At 41.9% G+C, this 27,328-nt stretch overlaps 1 protein-coding gene across 14 annotated transcripts in view; it reads right to left on the bottom strand.

The window, feature by feature from the left end:
• Positions 1–27,328, bottom strand: part of Anks1b (ankyrin repeat and sterile alpha motif domain containing 1B) — an 896,366-nt gene that overhangs the window by 369,448 nt on the left and 499,590 nt on the right. For 7 of the 14 annotated variants that reach the window (XM_038314479.1, XM_038314480.1, XM_038314482.1 and 4 more), the window contains one exon: positions 3,357–3,463. In XM_038314479.1, the coding sequence (XP_038170407.1) occupies positions 3,357–3,463 (107 nt within the window). Of the gene's footprint in view, positions 1–3,356; positions 3,561–27,328 lie in introns of those variants that run through there. The other 7 variants (XM_038314486.1, XM_038314487.1, XM_038314488.1 and 4 more) reach the window with 1 other exon arrangement.

The following is a 27,328-nucleotide window of genomic DNA, read 5'->3' as shown; positions in this document are numbered from 1 at the left end:
GGAAAGTTATATAATCGAGGCAGGGAGACTGTAGAGAATGAAAAGAGTAGGGGAAAGAAAGGAAATGACAGCACCTAAGGAGGACAGAGATGGCAGAAAGGAGCAAAGCCACAGCAACAGGAACAGAGGATTTGAGACTTTGACAACTTAGGAAGCAATCATTTAACTCAGAAAAAGCTGGTGGTAGCAATCAGCAGAGGAAGGAAAACCATAAGCAAAAGCACCCTGTGTAACAATTGATGCAGCCCTAAACTCCTTGCTGGGAACATAAGCAACGTTAAAACACAGTCATGCTAACATACACCACAAAGGCTGAAGAAAGTCACAAGGCCCAGAGGACCCCACAGCACCCCAGGTCTGTGGAGAAGCAGGTAGATGATGTTTGTACAGAGAGCAGAGGCTGTGCGTTGTGACGCATCTTTAGAGGGACAGGCAGGGCGGGACTAGGGAAGACATCGACACATGACGCGTGAGAGGACTTCTGATGTCAAAACACACAGGTGACTTTCCCAAAGTCTTAGCCGGCTATAGGTCCTGCTGTGGCCCTTCTTGAACTGTAGCCATTTCTATTTATTTTATATTCTTCAGGGCACTCTGGATCTAATCTGTGTGCATAATGTTCTACAGAGCAGGATGAATGCATAGAGCAAAAGTGTATAATTTTGTCTTAGAGATAAGGAAATAATTCCTGCATCTGTAAACCCAAGGGTAAGTATCAAGAGCCTGAAGAAATGATGAGAGACGATCAACACCTAAAAGTGTGTGGGGAGGAGCTTTCTTCTCTTCTAACCATGTCCAGGAATCATTATCAAGCAATCTTTACTAAAGTTAATGGTTGCCATGAGATAAAATCAACCATATATTGTGTTTGTGCTTGAGTACACAGAACAGATATATCAAATTTAAGTTTTCAATAAATTCTTCAAAAGTTATTTTAAGGAAAACTTTAAACTTAATTCATCAATAGAACGTCAACGCAATGAAATATTAGCTCTGGAGGATGTTTCCACAACGAAGCGCATGGATATGCTGCCACATTTAGCCAACGTTAATTATATCCTTGTGATGCCTTCTGTCTTCTTCTCAAAAGCTAATAAGACCCACACGACATCACAGTTAATGGGAGCGTGGTGCCTGTTGCTTAGGCAACAGGGAGAATAAATGCAGGTCAGAGTGTGCTACCCGGAAAACAAGAGCTAGAGCATGACGCCGAATGGAGACTGAGCAGCTCTAACAGATTTTCACATTAATGAAATTTGTTTCTGAAAGCGGGCCAATCACCGTGGGCTTTAAGTTCGGCGTTTAGTAGACTATGGCAATCGGAATAATTATCATACAGGTAGGCATCCTTTTCCTACAACCTCAGCAGCAAACAAATGGAGAATGACAGCAGCGTGTAATGCACTAATCGATGACACCATTTCATGATTTGCTACATTTTCACAATTAATTAGTCCTTCTCCATGGCAAATCAAAGCTGTTTTGTTTTAAAATTCGGTCTCTTGATGCAAGCCTTGGGCTTGCGAGAATTAACAAGGTGCTCTTATTTTCCGGATAATTTCATACGATACTTGGAAATGAACAGGCAAAGCCACAATCTAGGATCGGAATTTGATCTTCCCACAGTGCTCGGGGCTCTTGCCCTTTGGATGCATTTTGTGCACAACTTACACATGGTTGTTCTTCACACTCTGCCCTCAAGTTCTTTAAAACCTGTACAATCGCCTTCTAGTTAAACACTTTCAAAGGGGGATTACATTCGCTCATAAGCGTTTAATATTCAGAGGAAAATTAAGCAGAATTAAAGTCCTTCAGTGTGGCCAATTTATTCAGGGAAGCTAAAGCCCAACTTCTCAGGGGCCAGAGTAAATTTGACAAGGGCTTGGGAATGAGACACCCCATTTCAAGGAGAGACAACGTAGGGATGTGTAGTCAATGATATTCATTTTGTTTGCTAGTTCCTCTAATTATTAACAGCATTTGTTTATTGCCCCAAGTCAGTCTTAACTGCTCAGGCTGTAACAACTTCCATTTCCATTCTATTTCAACATCCACGGTGTCTCGGCTGCAAAACCAGGGACTGTCTGATGGACACAAGGAAAATAAATGCACAGCTCATTATTAAAAGAAAAACAACGAGAAACCCATAAAGGGTTTTATGCATATATTACTTAAAGCTCATAGGATGGGCCAGATTTATGCATCTTAAAAAAGCTTGTAGGCGTACATATTTTTGTAAAATTTAACTATCTTAATAACCTTCAAATCTATAATAATTCTGTCAAGTTTAGAGAGAAACAATCTTGAAAAAGGAACTGGAAAGATCTGACTAGCCCTCAGTGTTTTTATGATCATGCTGTAGGTGTCTCCCCAGCATTGTGTTTCAGAGGATCCATTAAGTATTTCTATAAGCGGATGGTGTGCTTCATGCTTATGACATGGAGGTCTCCCTAAATTTCGGGTCCAAGTGATCCGTGGGGTGGGACCTTTGAAGCAAGGAAAGGAGAGGGCTGTGATGTGGCTTAAAGGGGCTTCACAAGAGGAAGCGATGAGCACTGGAGGAGGTCTCAGGATGATTAGAAAACTAGACTGTCGCCTGTACCCCTCCCATCCTCCTCCTCACCTATTTGCACAGTGGGAAGTTTGCACACCCCCGGTTTGGACCGCACATAGACCCGGACTCAGAAGTACATCAATGCATTTGGTACAGCAGCTCCTCTCTGTCCATGGATGGCCAATTGATCCAAGTGTTTGTTTTCCACCCAAAGTAACAAACAATACTTCATCTCTCCTCAGTCAGCATGTGGAAGGAAGAGCATGCTCTCGCTAATCGACCGGCTGAAGCGCCTAGGTAATGAAGGGCCGGTCGCAGGATTTAAACTGCTTTATTGAGTGATTAGCAGGAAAAATGATCGCCATACCGTCAACAAAGCGGATTGTCTAATTAATCATAATGCTGATTTCCAAGTGAAATAACATGTCTCTAGAATCTAGGGTTAGCTGAAACGTGGTATAATCTAATTGTATGCTAAGATCACAAATTCATAGGGAAAAAAATCACACAAAGAATGGCAGGGAGAATATAAATGTTAATCTTCTTTCGGAGCCTATAAATAGAGCACTCACCAATTCATACAACACACATGTCTAAGGGATGCATATAGATCCCATTTTCTAGTCAGTATCTCCATGCATACAGTAAGTTCTCTTCTAAAGGCATTCGCTTTTCCGAGGCAGTTGCATATATAAAGCCGATCCATTTCCGTGCAAACCAGGCTGCCTCTGAGCCGTGTTAAGACACATAAGAAGCAAAGACAGACAAAAGGCGGCTCTGTGGCCACAGAGAGCAATCTTACCATAAACTGTACATTGTCAAATCCATTAGCCATCAGGTGGTTCTCGTACTGAGGTAGCCCAATGCTTTCCAACCATTGTCCCACTGTTTGGACAGGGCATCTGGGTCCTGTAAGAGGATGAAGAGGGAAGCGTTTTAGCAGGGAGTAGCCGTCCACGGGGTAATAGCGGTAGTCCTGGGCTGAGAGGTGGCATTGCCACATCATGCTCCGGGGAAAGTTGTTCTCGAAGGAGCCCGCCAGCTTGACAGATTAACGTTCTCAGCGAGAGAGCAAAGTCAGAAGTAACACATAGTTTGCCAGGCGAGGCTGCGGAGTATGACTTGATCCTAGCTCCACATTTCTTACATATTAATCTTTACTACCGACCAGTGCGTCATACAGCCCCCGAAACCAGGCAGCAGAAGAAGGCATAGCAAGCTGTCAGCCTAGGCTGCTCTGCGCTCTGTGTGACTCTGTGAGTACTCCACAATGAGCAATGCCCGGCCAGCAGCCAGGATTCTTTTTATCAAGTAACTCCTACACTCGTCAGTATGCGGCTCCATGCTCCTTGCTCCCCCTCGCTCGCTCCCCTTCATTACCCAGCCCAGGCTACACCTCGCATTTTCAATAATAGCCATCAGATAAGGCAGATTTTTTTTTTGTCTGCAAGCTGGAAGCCTGCTGCTGCTGCTCCCTCCTACACACCCATCCAGGCGTCAATCTTGAATGATGAGAGCCGTCAAAACAAATGCAGAAAATAGCAAGACTCAAAAGCCAACCAAAGCGCCTAAATCGGAATAGAATCTTCGTCCCCGGTTATACATTACCGAGCTATTTTGTTGTGGGATTTTTACGTTTCAAAAGACACCACCGGGGAACGCAGAGCTCACAACAAGGCTCGCACTCCAGGCTCCCTTTCCCCCCTTCCTTCCTCGCCTTTCTCCCTTTTAAAATGCACCAGAGGGAAGTGTTTCTGATGGAAAGCTTCACAGTGTAATTATTCTCTTTCTTCACCATGCAGTATCAAAGTGAACCTCTCTGGTTTTTTTTTTTTTTAATTTTTTGAATTACTGCAACATATAGAAACTGCATCATAATCTGCAAGTCAAGATAATCCATTGCCTGCTCGTTCCAAATAACAACATTATTAGGCACAAGAAAAGCCTTTCCCCTCCTCTGGTATTTATAACCCTGTCCACCAGGCAACCCATTCTAAAATATCTATAAAGGTAACGCTAACTGGGTGGATATTTTTTTTTAAATAAAGAAGAAGAGCCCTAACCAAAAATAATTCAAGAATAACAGATGTAAATGTGTGAGTTTTACTGAATGGCAGACAGACTGAGTAATTTATTTAATAATTGAGAGAAACCACAGATTAATAATAGAACCTGCAGAGCTACCGAGGAGAGGCTCATGAGAAAAATAAGCCTAGAAGAAAAACTGTCAGAAAGGCTAGTTCAGCCCCCCTCCCTGTCCCCCTTCCCGTCCCAAGGAAGGACTCTTGCCCTGTGTTCCTGGAAGGCCACCATCTTCTGCTTGAATGCTGCCTACGACAGGGCTCTCACTACCCAGCCAAAGCCACCGTTCATTAGAAAGCTCTTTTACTTCCTCCCGAACTCCCACTCTCTGGCTCCAGCTCTGACTCTGGAGCCACACAGATGGGGAACAGAGCCTCTTCCACATCAAGAACTTTCCAAATTCAAGCTAATTCTCATCCAATCCACCCTACCCGGCCCTGAACAGTGCCGGGCACACACTACGCACCCAATGAATATTTACTGTGTAACTGAACCCTTCTCTTTCCTTCTTTAAGTCTCATCTTTCTGTTTCTTTTCTCAGTTTAAGGCCATTGCTAATCTCCCTGGCACACAGACATTTAATCACAAAGCAGCATGCACCCTTCTACGGTTGACAATGGTCTTTGAGCTCTAGCCCCCTGCCCCCTCTCCCTTGACTTTTGCCTTCTTTGTTTCCTGACACCTGGCCTGATATAACAATGGCCACTAGAATGGTCTTAAATCTCTGCTCTATTTTTAATCATTAAAAATGTTTTCATATCTTGTGTGTGTTTGTGTGTGTGTATGTGTGTGTGTGTGTGTGTACAGGCCATAGTGCACACATATGAAAGTCAGGGAACAACCTGCATGAGTTGGTTCCCTGCTTTCACACTGTGGGTTCCTGAGATCAAACCTAATCAGGCAAGTTCCTTTGCCCATTGAGCCCTTTCTTGCCCACTCCCCCCCCCCCCCCCGCCGCAGTACTTAAAAGAATCCAACTTATACACAGCATCAGAATAATTTAAGACACAGCTTTGGTAAGTAACTCTTGTATCAAAACCCTGCTGTGGTTTCCTGCTGGATTAAGGTGAACTCTCTCTCCACTCTTGGTGACATTTGGAGGATCTCACCTAGCTTTCCAACCCTTTCCTGACTGGTTTCTGAAGGAAGGCTGAAATGAGCTTGGGTTTTATTTCAACCCTACAACTCTTCTGCAATTTCCCTTGCAAAACCTCTTCTAGTCCTCCCAAGAGAAAAATGTTTCTTCCTCCTCTCTCTTTAATGGCATAATTACCTTCTATTATAACATTCGTCTTCTAACTTACATGATCATTCTTTATGTCCAAGACTTCTTTCTTGGAAGCGGGGAACCCATCTTCCTCATACTGCACACTGTGTGTGATACATTTTCACTTCATCGTCAACACGAAACAATCTCACACTTCATTGTCAACACGAAACAATCTCACACTTCATTGTCAACACGAAACAATCTCACGGTCCAAACTCCAAAGAGATCTCTTGTTTTCCAATGAGATTTAATTTAATTATATCATTTTGTTTTATGGGGTAGTTAACTTCTTTTAAACTCTACTAAGTATCTGATTTCTTTATAAAAAAAAAGGGGGGCGGTATTTTGGGCTCACCAGAAATGGAAGCATGCAAGAGCCAGAGGTAGAGGATACCCATCGCAAGATTGCTTCCTGGATGTGACAGCCCCACTGCGCTCGTGAACTCAACAGTGGTTGTGACTAGATGCACAAGACTTGTACAACATCAAGGCCACCAAAATCCTAGCGTGGACAGGGAGGTCCGTGAAGTGCTGCCACCTGCTACAGAGCTTTTGGGGACTGATGGTCACTAGTGGAAGGAGAGTCTGCTATCTTCAAGGATGGAGTTATCTTCAAGGGTGGAGCCCCCGAGAGGCTATCCACGCGGAAAAAGCAGAGTTTAAAAAGTGGGTTAAAAAGAAGGAGCACATGAACTTGGGAAGGAATAATGACAGGGGATGAGGGGGTAGAGAAGAGGGAAAGGTGGGTGGATTTTATTCAACGGCAATGTATGCATGTATGAGATTTCCAAACAAAAAACCAAGACATTTTGATTTTTAAATAGAATTTTCAGGTTGGGATTTTTTTTTTTTTTTTTTTTTTTGCATCATCTTCATTCTCTCCTTGAATGAGCATGCCTGGGTGAATTGTATTATGCTTATTTATAATTTATCTCTTTTTGCTCCTAGATCTTTTAAGAATATTAAAGAGGTAGCAGAGTTGCATGCACCAACTTTAGGAGATTGTAGTTATGCAACACGACCTGCAGGAGACAACGAGGACAAGGTGCTCCTCGTGAAAGATTAGATCGAAAGCTGCCACCACGTGAAGTCTAACGGAAGTCTCATAGCTCCTTGGGATCCCACTGACAGTGCTCTTCCTAGCCATTTTATGAGAAGGTAAATCAGCTCTGTAAAATCTGAATAAAAATAACCAGGGTATATCTTTGCTTGGCAAGGCATATGCTGACTGGCTTGCTTTTAAATCCCATCTCATGTTTTAAGATCCAAACCAGTGACCAAGTGCCTAGCAAAAGTACCATTCAGTTATTAGGTATTAAGTCACACTCATTAAATGAATGAATTGAATGAATGAATGAATGAATGAATGACTTCGGAAATGGCTGTTGGTTTCTTAACACATAAAAAGGGAAAATCATTCCATGACTTAGACTGGTTATATAAAAGCAGTTTAGAGAGATTATTTGTTATCACCCATTTTAACATTTTTATATAGATTTTCTAAATTCTATGATTTTAATTATTCAGTTCTTTGATTTCTGTTTAATAATTCTCATATGTGAGCAAAATGTAGGGTGGGGGTGAACTGGGAGTGGGTGAAACAGGAAAAGGAGGAGAGAAGAGAGGTCCTGAGGCATGCTGGTTTCTGATTTTTTTTTCTGTGTTTTTCCCATGAGTCAGACTTCTAAAGAACCCCAATTTAGGCCTGAAGATCACATTTAGTGTCTAAATATATTCTTTATTTTACTCAAAATGCTTTCTTGGAGTTTAAAATTCTTACAAGCCATTACTGAACAGGCACTTTTATTCAGCAAGGACCTCTGTAATTTCTCAAAGTGAGTATAGTAAAAGGGAGAGGAGGGAGTGGACTCAGGGCCACTGTGTCCTGATTTGTGTATGAATTATTGTCACTTGTGATAAAGTTCAAACTATGTGATGGGACCAGGGACTTTTCTTTGACCCAGTTTTCTGAAAACATAATTCTAATGAGTCCTACTCCAAGAAACAAGAATAATTGCTCAAAACTAGGGTGGCAACAAAGCAAAGACAAACAAACTCCAATACCCCCCAAACCACTGGAAGATTCTACAAAGTGTGCCAAGACCACACAACACATGAAAAGATATTATTTAAAACACTTCTAAACTGCCATGATCAGGAGGGCTCTGTGGCTTATGGGTGATGGCTGGCTTCTACCTTCCCTTGCACCAGAGTCCTCTCCACAGACGCTTTCTGTAGGAGCACACTCAGGAGAACGGCACCTTCTTTCTTTAGCTCCTGGGCCACAGATAGGGAATCTCATGAGAAAGGGCAGGCCAGCCTTTCCAATCTCTTCTAAGTCTGCAGACGTTAAATTCCCAGTGAGTACAGCTGAGAAGTCAGGGGCTTCCTTTGTCCACCCCACTCTTATTCATGGGGTAGAATCTATCCTAGTTAGGACAGACCAAAAGCAGCTGGTGCAGGGCACTCAGAGGGAACAGTCCCATGCTCAGAAATGTAAATAGAGAAGACCAAAGGACAATGTCAGCGCCCATTGCTCACAGGATGGCTCAAAGCTTTTGTCCAAGGGGAGGGTCATTCCAAGGAATCTAAAGTTCTAAAATTCCCCCCAAGGGGTGAATTTATCTGAAACAGAAGAGGAGGATAAGGATATTATCAAAACCAATAGAAAGCCAGGCACAGTGGGGTACACCTATAATCCTAGCACTCCAGAGACAGAGGCAGGAGGATTTTGAATTCCTAGCCAGCCTGGGGTGCGTACAGAGAGACTGCATTAAAGGAGAAAAGGAGGAGGAGGAGGAGGAGGAGGAGGAGGAGGAGGAGGAGGAGGAGGAGGAGGAGGAGGAGGAAGAGGAGGAGGAAGAGGAGGAGGAAGAGGAGGAGGAAGAGGAGGAGGAGGAGGAGGAGGAAGAGGAGGAGGAGGAGGAGGAAGAGGAGGAGGAGGAGGAGGAGGAGGAGGAGGAGGAGGAGGAGGAGGAGGAGGAGGAGGAGGAAAAGGAGGAAGAGGAGGAGGAAAAGGAGGAGGAGGAGGAAAAGGAGGAGGAAGAGGAGGAGGAGGAGGAAGAGGAGGAGGAGGAGGAGGAGGAGGAGGAGGAGGAGGAGGAGGAGGAGGAGGAAGAGGAGGAGGAGGAGGAGGAGGAGGAAGAGGAGGAGGAGGAGGAGGAAGAAGAAGATGCTGGTGCTAAATGATTAAGGGGAGGTTAGTGCACTTCATCAAGGCAAAAAGGAAAATGGTACCCTAGTTTCAGAGAACCAGGGAGAGACACAATGGGAGCCCTGCTGTCATCAGAATGAACTTCAAAGCCTGCTTTAAAGTTTTTCTCCTACTCAAATTTAATTGAACCAAACCGCGGAGCAATTTGTACCCCTGGGAACTGAAGAAAACAATAGTGTAACCGCCCGGTGATTAATGAAGCTTAATAGATCTACATATCAATCCGCGACAGCAGATGAGGTCCAAGAACCAACGGAGAGATGGGGCAAAATGGCAGTGCCTGGCCAGGCGACACCTGTGACCCGACAAATGCGATGTGTTCCGACCAGGCGGTGGAATATTACTCAGCAATGGAAAGAAATGGAGTGAGGCAGTAGGCTACAACCTGGATCAAACCTGGAAACATCCTGCTAGGTGAAGGCAGGCTGAGGGAAAACCAGCTATTCTGTGCTCCTGGTCATAGTACAGACCAGACAGACAAGTCTGCAGAGTCAGAAAGCAAGCGAGGGGCTGCCTAGGACTGCAAAGGGGACTTAAGGGGACTTGTAGAGCTACTGTTAATGGACCTGCGAGTCCCTACAGAGGAGATGACATCTGAAAACTCTAGAACAAAAAGAAGCAAACTCATCCAGGAGAACTAGACAGCTGGAAATAATCAAATTGAGAGCTGAAATCAGCAAAACAGAAACAAACAAAAACAACAACACAAAACAATACAAAGAATCAATGAGACAAAGAGTTGGTTCTTCAAGAAAATCAACAAAATAGACAAACCTTTATCCAAACTAACCAAAAGGCAAAGAGAGAGAAGGGAGGGGAGCAGAGAAAAATATATAGCTCAATAAAACCAATAAAAAACAATAAAAAAGAGTTATGAGTTCATTACAACGGTATTGAAGAAAATAATAAACATATGGTTATGTATAAAAAAGAGAAATGGCTATCAAATTATGTGACTATACCAAAAATCACTGCATTATATATTTTCAATGGGTGAATTGAATATTAAATAAATTATTTCTCAAGACTTTTATGGCTATTTATAATAAAATGTAAGATAAAAATTAAATTTTAAGTTCACAAAAAATGAACATAGTTATATATGTTGATTATGTCATGTATCATATATATATATTTATATGATATCTGTCATATATATTGCTATTTTGGTGCTTATTTTCTTTTCATCTTTAGTTTTCTTGGTTATCCCTCTCCTGTTCCTTTCTTCAGTCTGTATCATCCATTGTTCTTGCAAACATATCTATTTTCACAAGCTAGGGTGCGAAGTCACACACTCCTCATTGTTAAACAGCACATACATATATTCACACACAAAGGCAGATACATTCAGGTATACATAAATGTGTGGGGAATTATGGCATTGTTTTACAAAAAAGGGAATCACACCACACCTGCTTTCATGAGCCTTACTTTTCTGACCCAATGCAAATTCCATTGAAGAAATTAATTAGTTCTAATTTAGTATTCATTGGGTATTTTTTTTTTACTTTAATAATAACTGCACAGGGCTAGAGAGATAGCTCAGTGTTTAAGGATACAGTGTTCCTCTTGTAGGGGACCCTAGTTTGGTTCTGGGTGCCCACTTTGGGCAACTCACAGCTACCTGTAATTCCAGTTTCAGAGAATCCCCACTACTGGCCTCTGAAGGCCCCTGAACTCCCATCCACATACCCTCACACACACACACACACACACACACACTCTCTCTCTCTCTCTCTCTCTCAAATAGATGTAATTATACATACATTACACATACACATACATATATTATGACTGTATAGTAGTCCACAATGTGTATATACCACATTTATTCAGTTTTTTTGCCTGATATCTCGAGGATCATTTGTTTATTTTCTTTAATTTTTTTTTTCAGATACCTGGAGGTCCACAGGCTGCTCTAAGGAGATACTGTAACTTGGACCGCCCGCCGCTAGCTTTGAAATGATTATGAAATGACATATCCGGGTACGTGACATCGATACACTCCATTGACTTCATTCTGGTTTCACCAGTTTCACGTGCACGTACTTCTGTGTGTTCGTTCCCATGTGATCTTATCACACGGGAAATCGTGTGACCACCCGCGCACAAGCAAGCCTCCCACATACCCGTTCATGGACACAGCCATCTCTCTCCTTGTATTCCAGATCCTCTGGCAAGGATTAATCTGTTCTCGGTGTCTATCATGCTGTGACCTGAGTGACACATGAGTGACACATACAGATAGCATATCCTCTGGAGCTGGCTTTTATCCCTCAGGGTATGTCCTTTGAAATCCACGCACACTGTTCCGTAGCAATAGCATATTACTTTTTATTACCAAATACTATTCCAACAGCATAGTCAATTTGTTTAATTTTCCATACATTTCCCAGAGCGATGATAACATTAGCAAAAATACGACACTAAGTCACTCTATGTCCGTCCAACTCTGGTGACATTAGAACACTAACTGTAACACACTCTACCTTTTCTTTTCCCCTTTCCTACAACCAAATGCGACCACTGGATGCTTTTCATTTGCCTACCCACCTTATTTTGAACCAGAGCTTACAGTCTGCTGGTAATTGTTAAGATAATTGTGTCCTAGTCAAGTATTAACGTGCCCTGAAAGTGTTTTTTTTTTTTCTATTTAACAAATTATCTACCGTGTTTGAATTTACTATTTTTATTACAGTAAATATAATAATGGCCCTCCTTGCCTTGAGGTCTCTGCTTTCCTTTCTTTGTATCTTTGTTAAAGACCAATTTCTTTCATTTTCAGAAAATATTTCAGCTGAATAAATACAAAAACAGTGTATCAGACAAACCCTGTGAACTACAGCTAAAATGGCACTTCCGGGTAAATGTATAGCACCAGGTTCCTACATTAGAAATGGGGAGTTTCAGGTCAGTAACCACTGCATCCGTTCTTAAGAAATATGAACAAAGAGGAAAGAAGCCAAGCCCAAAGTGAGGAAAACCCAGACAATAAAGATCACCAAGGAAATAAATGAAACACAAACCAGAAAAATCAATAGAGAGAAATCACTGAAACCAAATGTTGTTCTTTGACATGACCAGTAAAACTGAACAACTTTATGCCGGTAAATTCAGCAAGCAACCCAGCAGAAATGGACACATTTACTGGAAGATGAACTACCAAAGCTCACTTATGGAAAACTTGGTAACTGAAGAGTTCTCTTTTTATTACATTTATTGTACTCATAGTTAAAATGGCTTTCTATGAAGAAAACCCTGGGCTTGATGGCTTCAGAAGCGAATCCTACCAGCTGTACACAAACACTTCAGAAAAATGATGTTAGGCCCACATTAATCCAACACCACAGTCAGACAGAGGCCCTGTCAGATGACAATACTGTGTATATCAATGTCGACCGGACATAGACACAAAGACTTATAGACGAAGCTTGGCAAACACTCTCTAACATTATACCAAGGTAATACAGTATAATCAACACCTTTGGAGGTTCATGAAAGATAAATAAAATAAAACACATCCAGATTGGAAAGGGAAAAAAAGTGTTTCAGTTGATATATAACACAATTTTCTACTTGTAAAATTTTATGAGACTTATATAAAGTTAACCAGAATAAGCAAGTTTAACAAGATTTTGGGATGCAGGATCAATATACAAAGAACAACCGTGTTTCTTTATAACTAACCACAAGCGATTAAAAATTTAAATAAAAATCAGCACTAAATGCAACAACACTAGGTATTATGAACTTCCAAGGAGTAACTGCATCACAAGATAGGACAGGGTAGCATCCTTACGGTCATAAAACACAGCTGGGATAAATCACACAGTACCTAAATAAAGTCTGCTTACAGACTGTAAGATTCGGCATTATTAACACACGTGTTTGTCTCAAATGCCTCTACAGAGTCAACAGACTCCTAATCAAAATCCCAGCAGGTGTCAGAGACGGGGTTTTGAGTTTAGGCATTCCAGTCAGTCTCCGTGTTAGAGACGACGGAACTGCGCGTGAAAGAAACAAAATAGGAGCATAATGCTCTAAGGGAATTTGATAGATAATCAAACTCCAGCAGAAACTTTAAGTCCTGCCCTTCAAAATGTACCATAAAATATGAGTACGTGTAAATCATTTCCCATAGTAAGCTTATATCATATATGTGGTTTATTTATATCATATACGTGTGTATAGTTGAATCCTCAAAACTCAGTAGCTAAAAAGTAAAACTAAACGCTAAGAGGATACAGGAGTTGAACGGGGGTTTCACAAGAGATGGTTGATGGATGATAAATAAGCCTATGAAAAGATGAAATCCACAATGGGATTGCCCTGACTGAATGCCTAAACTAAAATGTCCGAAAACATCAAGAGATAACGATGAGATAAGGTTGACGGTGACGTAGATTGAGCGGGATGCTCAAAACACCGCTGGTAATGTGTAAAATGGTACAACCACTAACGCAAACAGTTTGACAGCTTCTATTACATGGCCGTTCCAGACTGCTGGATTCTACCCAGAGAAATGGAAGCATATGCCAGGCAGAGAGACTCAGAACCAAGAATTCAGAGCAGTTTTCTCCGCACAACCCACCAACTGAAAGCAGCTTGAAATGTCCATCAACAGAGGAATGAGCAAACTGTGGTATAGCTATACGATGGGTCTGTTTCAGCAATGAGCAGCTGAAACAGCACATGACGATCAAAAGAATTGTGCAGAGCAAATAAAACCCAGATGCCCCACCGAAAAAGCAGATTCTGTGCCAATTCCACTTATTAAAGTCCCAGATAGTGAAAACTTTTCTATTATGACAAACATAAATAAAGATGTCATCTTCTTCCTCCTCCCAGGTATCCATCCTTCTTTATTTATTTATTGTGCAATTCAGGACCTCCGGAGACTTGAGAGCAGAGGGATTAAAACCCAGAAATGGGACTTTTTATTGTGACCAAAAAGAGAGCAGAAGTATCTTAGACAAAACACGGCCTGCGTCAACTGTTTAGTAAATATGAGATAGTCAAGGTGGGTAGATGCTTTGCCAGTGGCAATAGCTCTCTCTGTTAATCTGGGAAGAATGGAGAGCTTCTAAACAGGGGCTAAGAAGAAAGAAGCAGATTGGCTCCTCCAAACTGTAGTAAGTATTAAATACCGAAATGTCTGACATAAGACTTATCTGCTCCAAAGAGTATATCCTTCCAGTAATTTACACCATATATAAAAGAAGGGAGCACCTACTATGTGTCCAGACATATTTATGTGCCAAGGTCTGAGTGTGTTCCCCAAATTAATTTGCTGTGCAGGTGCTACAGCGTTGGGAGGTTAGGTTATGGCTCCACCCTCTTGACTGGATGTCTTTGATATCAGAAAGGATAGTGGGAGTGGTTCACTCTCTTCTGCTTATCCTCTCTTGCCTTTCTGTTTTCTGCCATGTGAGGACATCGCGCTAGGTCCCTCCTCAGATACAGGACCCTCACCTCAATCAGGCTTCTCAGTTTCCTCAAACTGAGAGAGAATAAATTGCCGTTCTTTATAAAATTGTTTAGTGCTCCCTAGCTGGAGCAGCTGTTGAACCATCCTAGGACAAGGCCGTGAGGTGTCATTGTGTGAGGCCAGCAGCGAATGTCTACTGAGCCCCAACTGTGGTCAGGCTCCATTACGCCACATCTATGAGCATCACATCCTTGGGAATTAGTCCTATTGTTATCACAGCCTTTGGGGGGAGAGGAAATAAGACCGGGGATCATTATAGATGGTCTGAAGTAATTAGTTTAGACTTGAACCTTAGGAACCTGGCCGCAGTGTCTAAAGCTTTAGCAGTCACTCTGTTCCTCAGTTCTGGAAGGTGGGCTGGGAAACTGGACCCTTTGGCAGGAGTGAACACTTAACTCGTACACAGGTCAGTTTGATTATTCTCCTTGTTCTCAACATTGTTCATGATTCCAGGCCTCTATGTGGGAAGCAATGAAAACGAAAGCAGGTTGAAGAAGGACAAGTCCTACCCCTTGGGTATTTTTCTGACAGACTCTTCAGATTGCCGCTTCCATGTGGACTTAACTGGGTGCTCTGATGGTTTGCCACACATGACTGCTTATACTGTGGGTCTATGGAGATGGCTGCCTCAGTAGGCGTAGGGATAATGAAGAGGTCGAGAGCACAGGCTTCGGAGCCAGAGTGACTGGATTCCAGTCTTGGCTCTTCTCCACTGTTCAAGTATTTGCTGCTGCTATTTTTGATCCAGAGCCATAGAACAAGTACCACTCTGCTCGGACAAATCCCTGTAGGTATGCTATTTTTGATTTCATGAAGGGGACATCTCATCTATCCATCTTGTTGTAATATCTGCAGTTGCGATGAAATAAGTGCATGAGAAAGCCCCGTGATACAGAAGACTATTTCAGTGCTGGAGACAGAGCATTCTTACTGCTGAGAGAATATGCACTGGTATTTCATATGCACCAGTGAGACAAATTGGTCTGCAGACATGAGGTCTTTTCTTTGCCTAGGTCTCTTTGTTTCCAACAGAAAAAAAGAAAGGAAGGAAGAAAGAGGAGGGGAGAGGAAGGGAGGGGAGGGGAAGAAAGAGAGAAGAGAAGAGGAGAGGAGAGGAGAGGAGAGGAGAGGAGAGGAGAGGAGAGGAGAGGAGAGGAGAGAAGAGAAGAGAAGAGAAGAGAAGAGAAGAGAAGAGAAGAGAAGAGAAGAGAAGAGAAGAGAAGAGAAGAGAAGAGAAGAGAAGAGAAGATGCGTGGGTTAACTGACTGGCCAAATGACAGAGGAAAGCTAGCTGTGACCTGATCAGAATGCCTGAACACGTAACACCAGTCTAGGTCCTGTCTCACCTGACACACACCCGAGTCCTCGGGACCAGGAGGCCTTGCCTTAGGAATCCCTCTGAAAGTGGCTGGGAGGAAAAGGGCGGGGCTGGGAGAGTCTAGAAAAGATGATTTCTACTCCTAGCTTTGTAATCAGCAAAAAGAGATCCACAGCCCTTTCGTCACATTCCAAATAGAGCCTGGCAATGTCTTAGAGCCTGGCAGAGAGCACACTGTGCTTTTACGAAGGCTGTGCCCACATGTGGGAGAGAGGGGGCACCTTCAGCTACTGAGCAGTGAGTGCCCTCAGAGCTCCTGTCTCTTGTCACAGGGGCTAGGAGAGAGCCCTGCTTGCTCACCCCTCTAGGACATTGTAGGAAAGATCCCGACACTTTTGTTTTTATCTAGAAAATAGCATTCTCTGATTTTTTTTTTCCATTCTGAATGTCCTCCAGGCCAGACGTATAAACTACGAACCCAGGCTGCCCCTGGAGAAATGTGAACAAGGGAGATCAGGAGAGAAAGAGACAATACCCTAAGGACAGGACAAGAGAACAGCCAAAAACAAAAACAAAAAGCAGAGGCCGCAGGCCCCAGGAGAAGGATCAGTTATTCCAGGAACTGAGAAAGGCTGGGGGTCAACAGAGCTCTGGATCACAAAGTCAAGACTTAAACAGGAAAAAGCTCCGAGATCAGACACTGCCGTTAAAATGCTAACAGGACTCAGGGGCTCTGATTTAATTTTCCCGTAGGCCTCGCATTTTATTTGAACTAAAAACTTCATGGAACGCTTAAGAAACACCAGCCTTTACTAAACAGATCTGACAACTTATGCACTGGGGTATGGTCTAAAATAGGAAATGGAATTTAAGCCTGAAATGTTAAAATCTTCTGGCAGACGACAAAATTATTCATATAGGCCATACCTGACTGGGGAAAAAAAGAAACCAGTAATTCTGTTGACTTCACGTTGGTTTCCCCTCTTTGAAGGGATGTGTCAAAGTTTCATTCCGCACTGAGAAGAATCTGCTGTGAACATCAGTCCACTCAGGCTCCTGTGTGGCCACCTATGGGCTAAAGCCAAAGGGTAAAGGAACGTGTCCCGATGGCGACAAGGGTCTTCTGGGTTGGTACGAACAGGAATGCCATGCAGATGGAGAATGCTGTAATGGGATTGTGTACAAGGTGTATAGAGAGTGTAGCGATGAAGGAAGGGTCTTAGCTGGGTTTTAATAGAGGCAGCCATCTGATCTCTAACTGCAGGACTTCCTAGGAATTTGTGAAGTCAGCAGAAGGGTGCTACAGTCCCCAGCACTGGGATCACAAGAGTTGGTATGCTCGGATAAATGAAAGAGACCCACATTGCTGGAAGTCAGAGGCTCTGCGTGCCGTGCGTGTGTGAAGGGGCTCTTGAGACACCAGGCCAGCAGGATAAGCAGGTGGGACACAATTCGGGGGCTCATGTGTTGAGAACAACAGGGATATGTGATGGATTTTTGGCCATACAAGTATCTCTTAGAGGATGGAAGAACCAAATAATACAAGGAAAACGTCAGAAGCAGGAGACCTGGGGAGCTTTCTAAGGTCCCCCTCCATGAAGAGCTTACAGACGACTGAACTAAGCCCTGGGAAGTCTAGAGCAGAGAGTTTTCCAGACATCCTCAGCCATTTCAAAGTTTCCATAGTGATTGCATTTGCTGTGTAAGGCGCCTAGTCTGCCAGGCCTCCACTCCCTGCAGAAGTAAAACCTGAGGTCGACTTTTCTCAAAAGTGAAGAGTTTTGTCTAACATCGGTTCAAACCTACATCGCAGCAAATCAACATGTGTTCAGTGTTGGGAAGACAGTGCTAACATTCTAGGTGCCCAGGAGTCCTAGACATGAATTACAAAGCGATGAAAAAGACAGCAGTACACAATTTTATAGAACGCAATTGTTAAGAGAATTCAAGACATTGATAAATATGGAAAGCACTTATTACTTTATATGTGCACTTTATATATGTGCACTTTATATTACTTTATATATGGACACTAAACATTGATGAAAATCATAATAAATATAATCTAGCACAATGATGGCCACATATGGTTATGATACTTAACTGTAATAAATAAAATATAATATATTAACATTAATAATTACTTTCTGAATTGGAAACAAATTCAAACATGTATCTTTCTGAGGTAAGTAGAAATCTGGATTTTGGAAGGACCCATCAATGGATTTGTGGGTTCATCTTAGAGCATTTACTGTTTTGAAGTAAGTATGTGTGTGAATGATTGGTTACTTGCTTGCTAAGACAACTTATAGATCTATACTTTCTACTGAAAAAGGCTCTAAATTATTTTTCATCTCAATATTAATGCTGATTTGTATTTCCTCATGAATCCCTGAAAAACCAAGGGTGAATACTTGCTTCTGGCTCTTCCTAATGACCTTTGTATTTCTTTAGGCAAGGTAGGAGTGCATTTATTTTGAGACTGTTGTAGCCTCAAATCCATATGGCTCTTCCTACAGTTTTTAGCAACTTCATACATAAAAATTTTAACTTCTTCATGTGGAGCAATGTTTGAAAATTATAACATAAATCACAAACAAGGAAAGAATGGAGCTGGCTTAGAAATGTTGAATCAACACACCAAAGTATCTTATCCCATAACATAAACATATAATTAGGTAATTTAAGATAAACATTGGGACTCATAGTGACTCAAAGCCATGGGAGTAAGAAAACGCTTCCTTTCTGGTTTTCCTTAAAATTCAGAGCCAAACCTGGGACTCCGTCACAGGCAGCTGTAGCCACTGTCCATCTCTGTCCTGACAGTGACATCAATTATTCCCTTCACACTCTCATTTCCTGCCCTTGGGAAGAGGTTATGAACACTGTCTTCAGAGATGGACATATAACTTAATGGACATATAACTCAGGTGACCTGGAGATCCTTGTCACCCAGTGTTAATGGCAATGTGAATCTCCCGTTCTCCTTGCTTCTGACCACCGGACTATCTCAGTCTTATGAAGACGTCCTTTCCAAGGTTAGACTACAAAGTGTTGACTATGGTCATTTTAGGAGACCCCTCCCTCTTGCTGGCTTGGATTTAAATTAAAAGGTGGAATGACAAGCCACGTGCCAAGGGGTTCAGAAAACTTCCACACAACAGCCAGCTGGGAAATGCGGTCCTCAGTTGAACTACTTAAAAGGAATTCTATCCTACCAACAAGAAATTATGTGAGGGGCTGGAGAGATGGCTCAGAGGTTGAGAGCATTGCCTGCTTTCCCAAAGGTCCTGAGTTCAATTTCCAGCAACCACATGGTGGCTCACAACCATCTGTAATGGGGTCTGGTGCCCTCTTCTGGCCTGCAGGCATACACACAGACAGAATACTGCATACATAATAAACAAACAAACAAACAAATAAATAAAAAGAAATTATGTGAGATTTGCAAAGGTCTTTCCCTGGTGGAAGCTTCAGATGAGCACCCACTGACTTCAACACATTATTGATTAAAACATTTCGTTCGGGTGACATCGTCTGAAACAACAACCTAGTTAAGCAATGCCTAGATTCCTGGGCCATGGAAACTATGAAATTAAAAACATCTGTTGTGCTACATTGTTAATTTTGTGGCAAACTGTTAAAAAGCAATACGCAACTATGGCTGTTATTATAGATGGTTGACACCTGAACCAAATAAGAATAATCAGTTAAACGTCAAGCAGGAGAATTGTACTGCTGTCCCGACCCCTGCTGCACACACAGGCCATGACGGTATGAAGGTGTAAGGCTGGCGGTACTGGCAGCTTTATTTGAAGCACTTGGAACCTGAGAAAGGATTCAACAAGGATGAGCGTAGAACTGAGAGAAGAAAGGGGTGGGGTCCCTAAGAAACACGATTGCAGCTCAGCTACAGGTTTCCCTGGAAACCTGAATTCCTTTGGATATATGTAGATATATGTTTTCCTCATAATTTGTAAATGCAGACAGATGTTTGAAATGTGCCTTTTCCCCCTTAAATTCATTTGCGTTGGAAGATTATGAAACATCATTAAACGGGCATTTTGATTCATTTCTTGGTTTTATCAGCAACATTTTAACTTCAGTTTAAAATAGAAATTAATTACTGTTAGCTCTAAGTGGTGGTCAAAGTAGGAAGTCTCCACTTCAGAACCACTAGACTTAAAAATAAATTAAAAACAGAACTAAAAATCAACTCAGTAGCACCTAAGTAGTCCACCGAGAGTGAACAGCGCAGCACAGATGCTATTTAGGCTCTGTAGATCCTAAGGTCATGGTTTATTTTGGTCTTAAAAAGAGTATAGAGAGGGCTGGAGAGATGGTTCAGTGGTGTAGAGTTTGCGCTGAGCTTCCAGAGGACCTGGGTTCAGTTCCCAGCATCCATTTCAGGCAGTTCACAATCACCTACTGCTATTCTGGCCCCAGGGAGACCCAATGATTCTGGCCTCCACAGCACCTGCCACAACATGCACATATCCGTACGCACACATGCATCTTACATGCAATTAAAAACAATAAAAATAGGCCGGGCGGTGGTGGCACACACCTTTAATCCCAGCACTCGGGAGGCAGAGGTAGGCGGATCTCTGCGAGTTCGAGGCCAGCCTGGGCTACAAGAGCTAGTTCCAGGACAGGCTCCAAAGCTACAGAGAAACCCTGCCTCGAAAAAAAGAAAAGAAAAGAAAAAAAACAATAAAAATAAATATTTAACGAAAGAGTCAGTGTCTCAGAAAATAATAATACAGATAAATTTTCGGACATGTTGCTATCGGTGATAACTTACTTGATCCGCCAAATAACATTTTTAAGCTCTCATGACCATTTAAAAAAGACTGAATAGATTGTATGATTATGGTGCGAGATTATCATCAGAGTTATAAATAGTATAAACAGACACATTTCCAGTGTCAAAATGTATATCAAAAAATAATTTTATTAAATAGGATGTACGTTTTGAAATGGAATTGAGATTCTATTTTATTTGGTTTTTTTTGTGTGTGTGTGTGTGTGTGTGTGTGTGTGTGTATGTGCCTGGGTGCACATGTGAGCATTAGCATGGAGGTCAAAGGTCAGTTTTCAGTGGTGTTCTTTCTGCATTATCTACCTTGTGCCCAGAGGGCATTGTTCTGCAGCTCCCTCGTGGGCTGGGCTGTTGCTTCAGGAACCCACTCCTCTCCTCTCTTTCAAGCTGGGATTGCAAATTCACACTGCCTAACGATTTTATGTGGATTCTGGGGCCTGAACTCAGGTCCTTCTTTGGTGTGGCAAACACTTTACTGGCTATCCATCTCTCCGGCCACCCTACTTTGTTCTTTATTTGTTTTAATAAAGCTGGCCTTCAGATCTTTATTTGTTTTTAATAAAGCTGGCCTTCTGATGTGGAAATATTTTTTCTATCAAAATTAACTGTTATCAAAATTATCTGGCATTCAAAATTAGCTGAAATACAAGGACACCTTCTTATCTCTTTGAATAAAGTTTGTCACTGGCATATATGACAATAAGAGGAATGTTTCCCCAATGCTGTAACCGGTGTTTTCTACTTTGTTCACCACTTTCTTTTGTCAACCATGTTAATTTGAAAATAACTTTGTACACATCATTACCTCGTGGACTATAGTGAGGTGAATTAGGACTTCAGACCATGCCTGTGTAGAATCACAACAATGGCCAACAATGGTGCTATTTTGTCGGTATCAGATATGCTTTCAACAAAGCAGTAGAAACAAAGTGTTATGAAATGAAATCCTGTCACATTCAAGGGCTAGTTCAACTCCTGACCCCCAAATCAGGCATCTCTTCAATAATCATGCCTCTTAACCATCGAGGACTCCACCTCGTACCGGGATAATAAACACAGCCTTTAGTAAGGCACAAGAATACTAAAGAAAGAGCCCGGGTGGAAAAGGAGGCTAGCAATAAAGCAAATTTCAGGCCGTAACATTCATCTATAGGATGCCAGCGATTCTGAGCCGCACATTATGAATGCCTTGAGGGAGGACACCAGCTTAGACCCCAGGGCAGTTATTTATTGCAAAGGATTAATCCTGAAAAGAAAAGCAGGGTACCATTCACCCGAACAAAGACGCTAGGACAGTACCATGCATTTGCTTCTCTGCAGTCCTTCTTGACTCAAGCTGCATTTTGTAATATGCAGCAGCTTAAGGCCATATAACTCATAAATTAGGATGGGAAACTTTCTAAAGTGGAGGGCAAAAGCCTTGGGTATGTGACAGTGGGCAGAATCTCTCCTGAGCCATTTTGTAATTTACAGGGGGACCACTCTGAGAACCTACACTGTATGTTGTTCAGTGGTTCATTTGGGTAGTAATTAGAACGGTGCTTGGCGTATGATCAACATCTCAGAGCGCATTGCTACCTTGACGACTGTTATCCCTAAATCATCATCATCATCATCATCATCATCATCATTCAGCATGTCTTTGTTGTTCAGGCACTCGTTCAGAGTCCACTCCTTCTTGGTCAAGAGAAGACCTTACACCATAGGACACAATGAAGCCTATTTGTATGATAACCTAAAAAATTAACCTAAGAAAAAGAGAAGGAACCTGGGAGGGCCAGACAAGGGTTCTTCACCCCTTTGCCTCCTCTTCCCTAAAGCTAGCTACCTCATTTCCTCCTTAAGGTACTCATGTGACAGGTACCCTGTCCCAGGGGATTCTGGACAGATCTTCCTAAGGCCAGTGGCTATTAGCTCCCAGAACTGTTTTAACTGTCTTCCACAGAGCCATGCCTTCTTCACTGAACCTAGGTGCTAGGACACAGCTCTCCCTGGGTCTTTAATTTTTGAAGGTTCATTTGTCATATAAAACTTTGATTAAATAAATTAGTTCTGTTTTCTTATCTATCTGTCTGTCTGTTTTCCTTATTCTTATTGACCTGTTTTTTGTTAAAGGAGTATCATCAATAGCCCTTGCAGTAGGAAATGAGAATTCCTGCTTTTTCTTCTCTTCAAAGGGAATCGTGTGGGAGGTGATAGTGGTAGTCAGTTGTTGTTAGTGTTTTGGTCTTAGAAGACTAGCATTTTTCAAATCAGAGAAAATCCAAACTCCCAACCACTCACTGACCTGAACTCTGTGTTCTTATTGTTCTAAGGGGTTTCAGCTTGCATTTCAACAAAGAACTAAGGGAAGTAACTCTCAGAGCCTCAAAGGAAAATATTTTTAAATAGCAAGTTAATTAACAAAAGGATTTCCTTTTGTTTACTCTAAATGCATATGATAATCATAACCACCACCATCATCACCGCCATCACCACCATCACCACCATCACCATCACCATCACCACCACCACCACCACCACCACCACCACCACCACCACCATCACCACCATCACCACCATCACCACCACCATCACCACCACCACCACCATCACCACCATCACCACCACCATCACCACCACCACCACCACCACCACCACCACCACCACCATCACCACCATCACCACCATCACCACCATCACCACCATCACCACCACCGAGACAGTCTTCATAAAAGAAAACATTCTTTTTCAGAATAATATTGACTAACTTGATTTCAGAAGATTAAAACCAATTTAATGTTCCTAGGGTGAAAGAGACTTTTTTAAAATAAAGACAAAGTTTCCATTGAATTCATGAAATATTTAGAGAGGAAAATATATCTGTGTCCATAACCAAAGAATGTCAAGGTAAAGATAACATGATGGCCTTCATTTACTGTTGCTGTTTTGAATGGTTTCGATGTCATCTGGCATGTAAAAGGGATGCATATCATAAACAGTTTGATTTAGGCTAGTGTACTTTTTCCAGAGGTTTAACATGCCTATGAAATAATAAAAGGAATAATACAAAATCAAGTTCAGTGTTCAAGGAAGTTTGGGAAATAAAGACTCGGGGTTAAGCAGGATTTTTTTGGTTTGCTTATTCGCTGAACCTGTAATTCTCATTATGAATCTCCAAGGAGGACATAGACAAGAATTATTGTGGGCTTAATGTTCTTTTTTTCTTAATTTAGGATCTTGTAACCTCAGCTTTAAATTCAATGGATAAATGAGGATGTGAACTTGTCCTCGTGCTTTCGTAGCCAGCGCTCTCTCCAGAGGGCTGGACCATCATGAGCCCTTTGCTTCTGGCCCCTCCATCAGAGCACCTTAAAGGACAGAACACAAACGAAGCATATTTTCAGAATTTCATGCCTAAGTACTCCTGGCACTATCCAATGGAAAATCAAACTATCAAAACGTAGTACCACACAGAATCAACAATTTACTTATAAACCTAGAACGCACAAGCTTGAGACGGAGAGGACTTACCACCAAATGAACATTCTCTAAAGAACGGGGCGATCCTAGATTACCAGGTGTTAATCTGTCTGTTGTTTCGGTCTGCTCACTCACTGCACAAATACTCAGTTTTAAGCTTTTTATGAGAAAGCATTATGCCCAATATCAAGATAACAAAAGCCTTTAAGATGGCAATACAGCTTCTCATTGGATTGCAATTTCACGGGACTGTAAAAGTACATTCACTGTAAAAATAATTGAAGGCATATCAATAAAATATATTAATAAATTATTCAGCCACGAAAGCTTAAAGTATTGGAAGACTAATTCTGAGAGAGAGGAGAGCATTTCATGAAAGATGGGAGATGTGAACTGGACCTAGAGGACTAGGATGATGTTCAGTTTAGCTCTATTTAAGCTCACAAAATGTGTCCCAAATTAAACTAACAAACAAATTGACAAGAAAAAAAAAGAGGCGCAGGGCACTGGGCTCATAGTGGCAAGGTGGTTTCCTGGGTGTGTGGATAGAAGCTAGATTCCAATCCCTGGTCAAAAAGTCACTTCTCTGTCTCCTAAAGCTTTCTGAATACCAAGGCAAATAATGCCCAAGGATGCTGTGGGATAATGGTCCTTTATCCTGTCACTTGTATTATTTTCAATAAAAAGCTGATTGGCCAGTAGCCAGGCAGGAAGTATAGGTGGGGTGACCAGAAAGGAAGCAGAGGCAGGGCAACAAGAATGCTGGGCAGAGGGAAGCGCAGTCTGCAGGGATGACCCAGCCACAGAGGAAGCAAGATGTGACTGCCTCGCCGGATAAGGTACCAAGCCACATGACCAACATAGACAAGAATTATGGGCTAATATAAGTTATACAAATTAGTTAATAAGAAGAGCCTGAGATAATGGGCCAATCAGTTTATAATTGATGTAGAACTCTGTGTATTTCTTTGGCACTGAATGACTGCAGGATCAAGCAAGACAGAAACCTCAGACAACATAAGGAACTGGTACCAGGAATCCCTATGGGTGGCATAATAGTGGAGCTACTGTACAATGTCCTCAGCCATATCCATCAATGGGTTCATCAAGACATACTGAAGAGTACCATATACAGTTCTGTTCAGTAAATGTTTGTTGCACAAAGGACTGAAGAAATGAATGAAGTTAGACAGACCCCATTCTCATCTGTCACTACTGAGCTTTGTGATGTTAGAGTCACCTAGTCATTTGTCACCTAGACTTCTTACCTCTAAAGAAAGGATTAAAAAAATATCCTTATGTCTCAAAACCATATGTAACTTGTGGTTAGGTGGAAACAATTCCCGTAATGCACTTTGCCCCATGCTCAGTGAGCACTTTTCATTACACAGATATTTTATCAGATACACAATTAGAGAGTGCTCCGTGGACATAAAGCACAGCAACTGTGTTACTAAAGAGCCACAACCAGGACAGAAGAAGTGGCATTCAATGTGTAGATGCAACCTGGTGCTTTTGACTCAACAATGGTATAGAGTATGAAGCTAGAGAGAAACAAGTCACTAACTGATTATTCATAAGGACCTTTGATTAGTATACCATTAAAAACATAAGTAAGAAAAGTTTGGCTCAAACGTCACCCAAAGAAGTCTCTCCAGTGTCCATTGAGCCTCAAAGAACTGAATACAATGATCGGAAAATTGGACGTTTTCTTCCTCTAGTGGGTATAGCTTAGCAGTAACCTGAAGAAGCAGCTTTGACAATACTGCCTTAGTCCATTTCCTACAGCTAGAACAAAATGGTGTCACTCGAGTAACTTACAAGCTGCAGAAATTCATTTGTTTAATGGTTTTGGAGGCTGAGAAGTCTGGGGTGATGGGACCATACCTGGCAAGGGTCTTTGGCTCATCATAACATGTGAGAAAACATGAGAATACACACAAGAGTGGGAAAGGGGGAATTCATGCTTTATACAGATGTTCTAGAACACATGTGTTTTCCTGTAATAATGACACAAGTTTCTGAACACAAACATCAGACACACGTTCAACTCATGGTATCATTTATCTGTAGGTGGTGTTCAGAGTCAGTGGAAAAGGCCACACAGCGTGAGGCTGTCAAACACGAGGATGCCTGAGGTAGCACGTGGATTCTGACACATAACCACTCACTTTGATATGAATATTAAGTTAAAAATACACTTGGGAGGCAGAGGCAGGCAGATCTCTGTGAGTTCGGGGCCAGCCTGGTCTACAGAGCTAGTTCCAGGACAGGCTGCAAAGCTACAGAGAAACCCTGTCTCAAAAAAAAGTTAAAATATCTGCTTAATCTCCAGTACCACAATAAAAAATAATAAATAAGTGCATAAATAAATAAGAGAGAACATAATTCAAGTGTCTTTGTTGAGTTTCTCTGTTCTCTTTGAAGCATTCTTATTGGGGGAGGGAAGGTTCAGTAAATCAGTAAGATATACAGACTACATAGTGAAAATCTGTTTGCGTTTTCAGACCATGAAGCTGCTGGCAGGAAATCAGGCACTTAGGATGTGTGCTGATGAGCCCAGCTGCACTATCTAGAAGGTGCGCTCAGTACTAGTCAGTACATACAAATATTCTACACAATAAAGCATTTTAAATGGTGTCTTAGTCACTTGACTTTCGAGAGCATATACGAGGACTGTGTGTGCATGTGTGCATACAGGGAGAGCTCAGAGGTCATGCATAACTTGGCTCTCTCTTTCCACTATAAGGTCCTGGGGACTGAACTAAGTGTGCCAGTCTTGGCAGTAGGCACCTCCGTTCACTTGCTGGCCCTTCGATATCGCATTAAAGTTGTATTATCTGTAGTAAAATTAGAGCCGTGTGCATAATTAGTTTTTTTTTTTAGCTTTTGCAGATAGAAATGGGCTCACTTCCAGTCACAAAGGATAACCACTGAACAAGGCATTCATGAAAGGAGTGCTCTTAATACCACATTTTAAGTAATTGGAAAATGTATTGAAACACCTTTTGATGAAACAAAAGTGTAACAGAAACCACCTGTGAATAATATAACATTGCATCTTTTTTAATTCTTTGGCTACATATTATAGCCAAAAATTACCAAATTATTCTAATAG

This window comes from Arvicola amphibius, chromosome 17, assembly GCF_903992535.2.
Source record: "Arvicola amphibius chromosome 17, mArvAmp1.2, whole genome shotgun sequence".
Taxonomy (NCBI): Eukaryota; Metazoa; Chordata; class Mammalia; order Rodentia; family Cricetidae; genus Arvicola; species Arvicola amphibius.
Note: the sequence above shows the minus strand (reverse complement) of the source record. Positions and strands in the feature narration are given on the sequence as shown.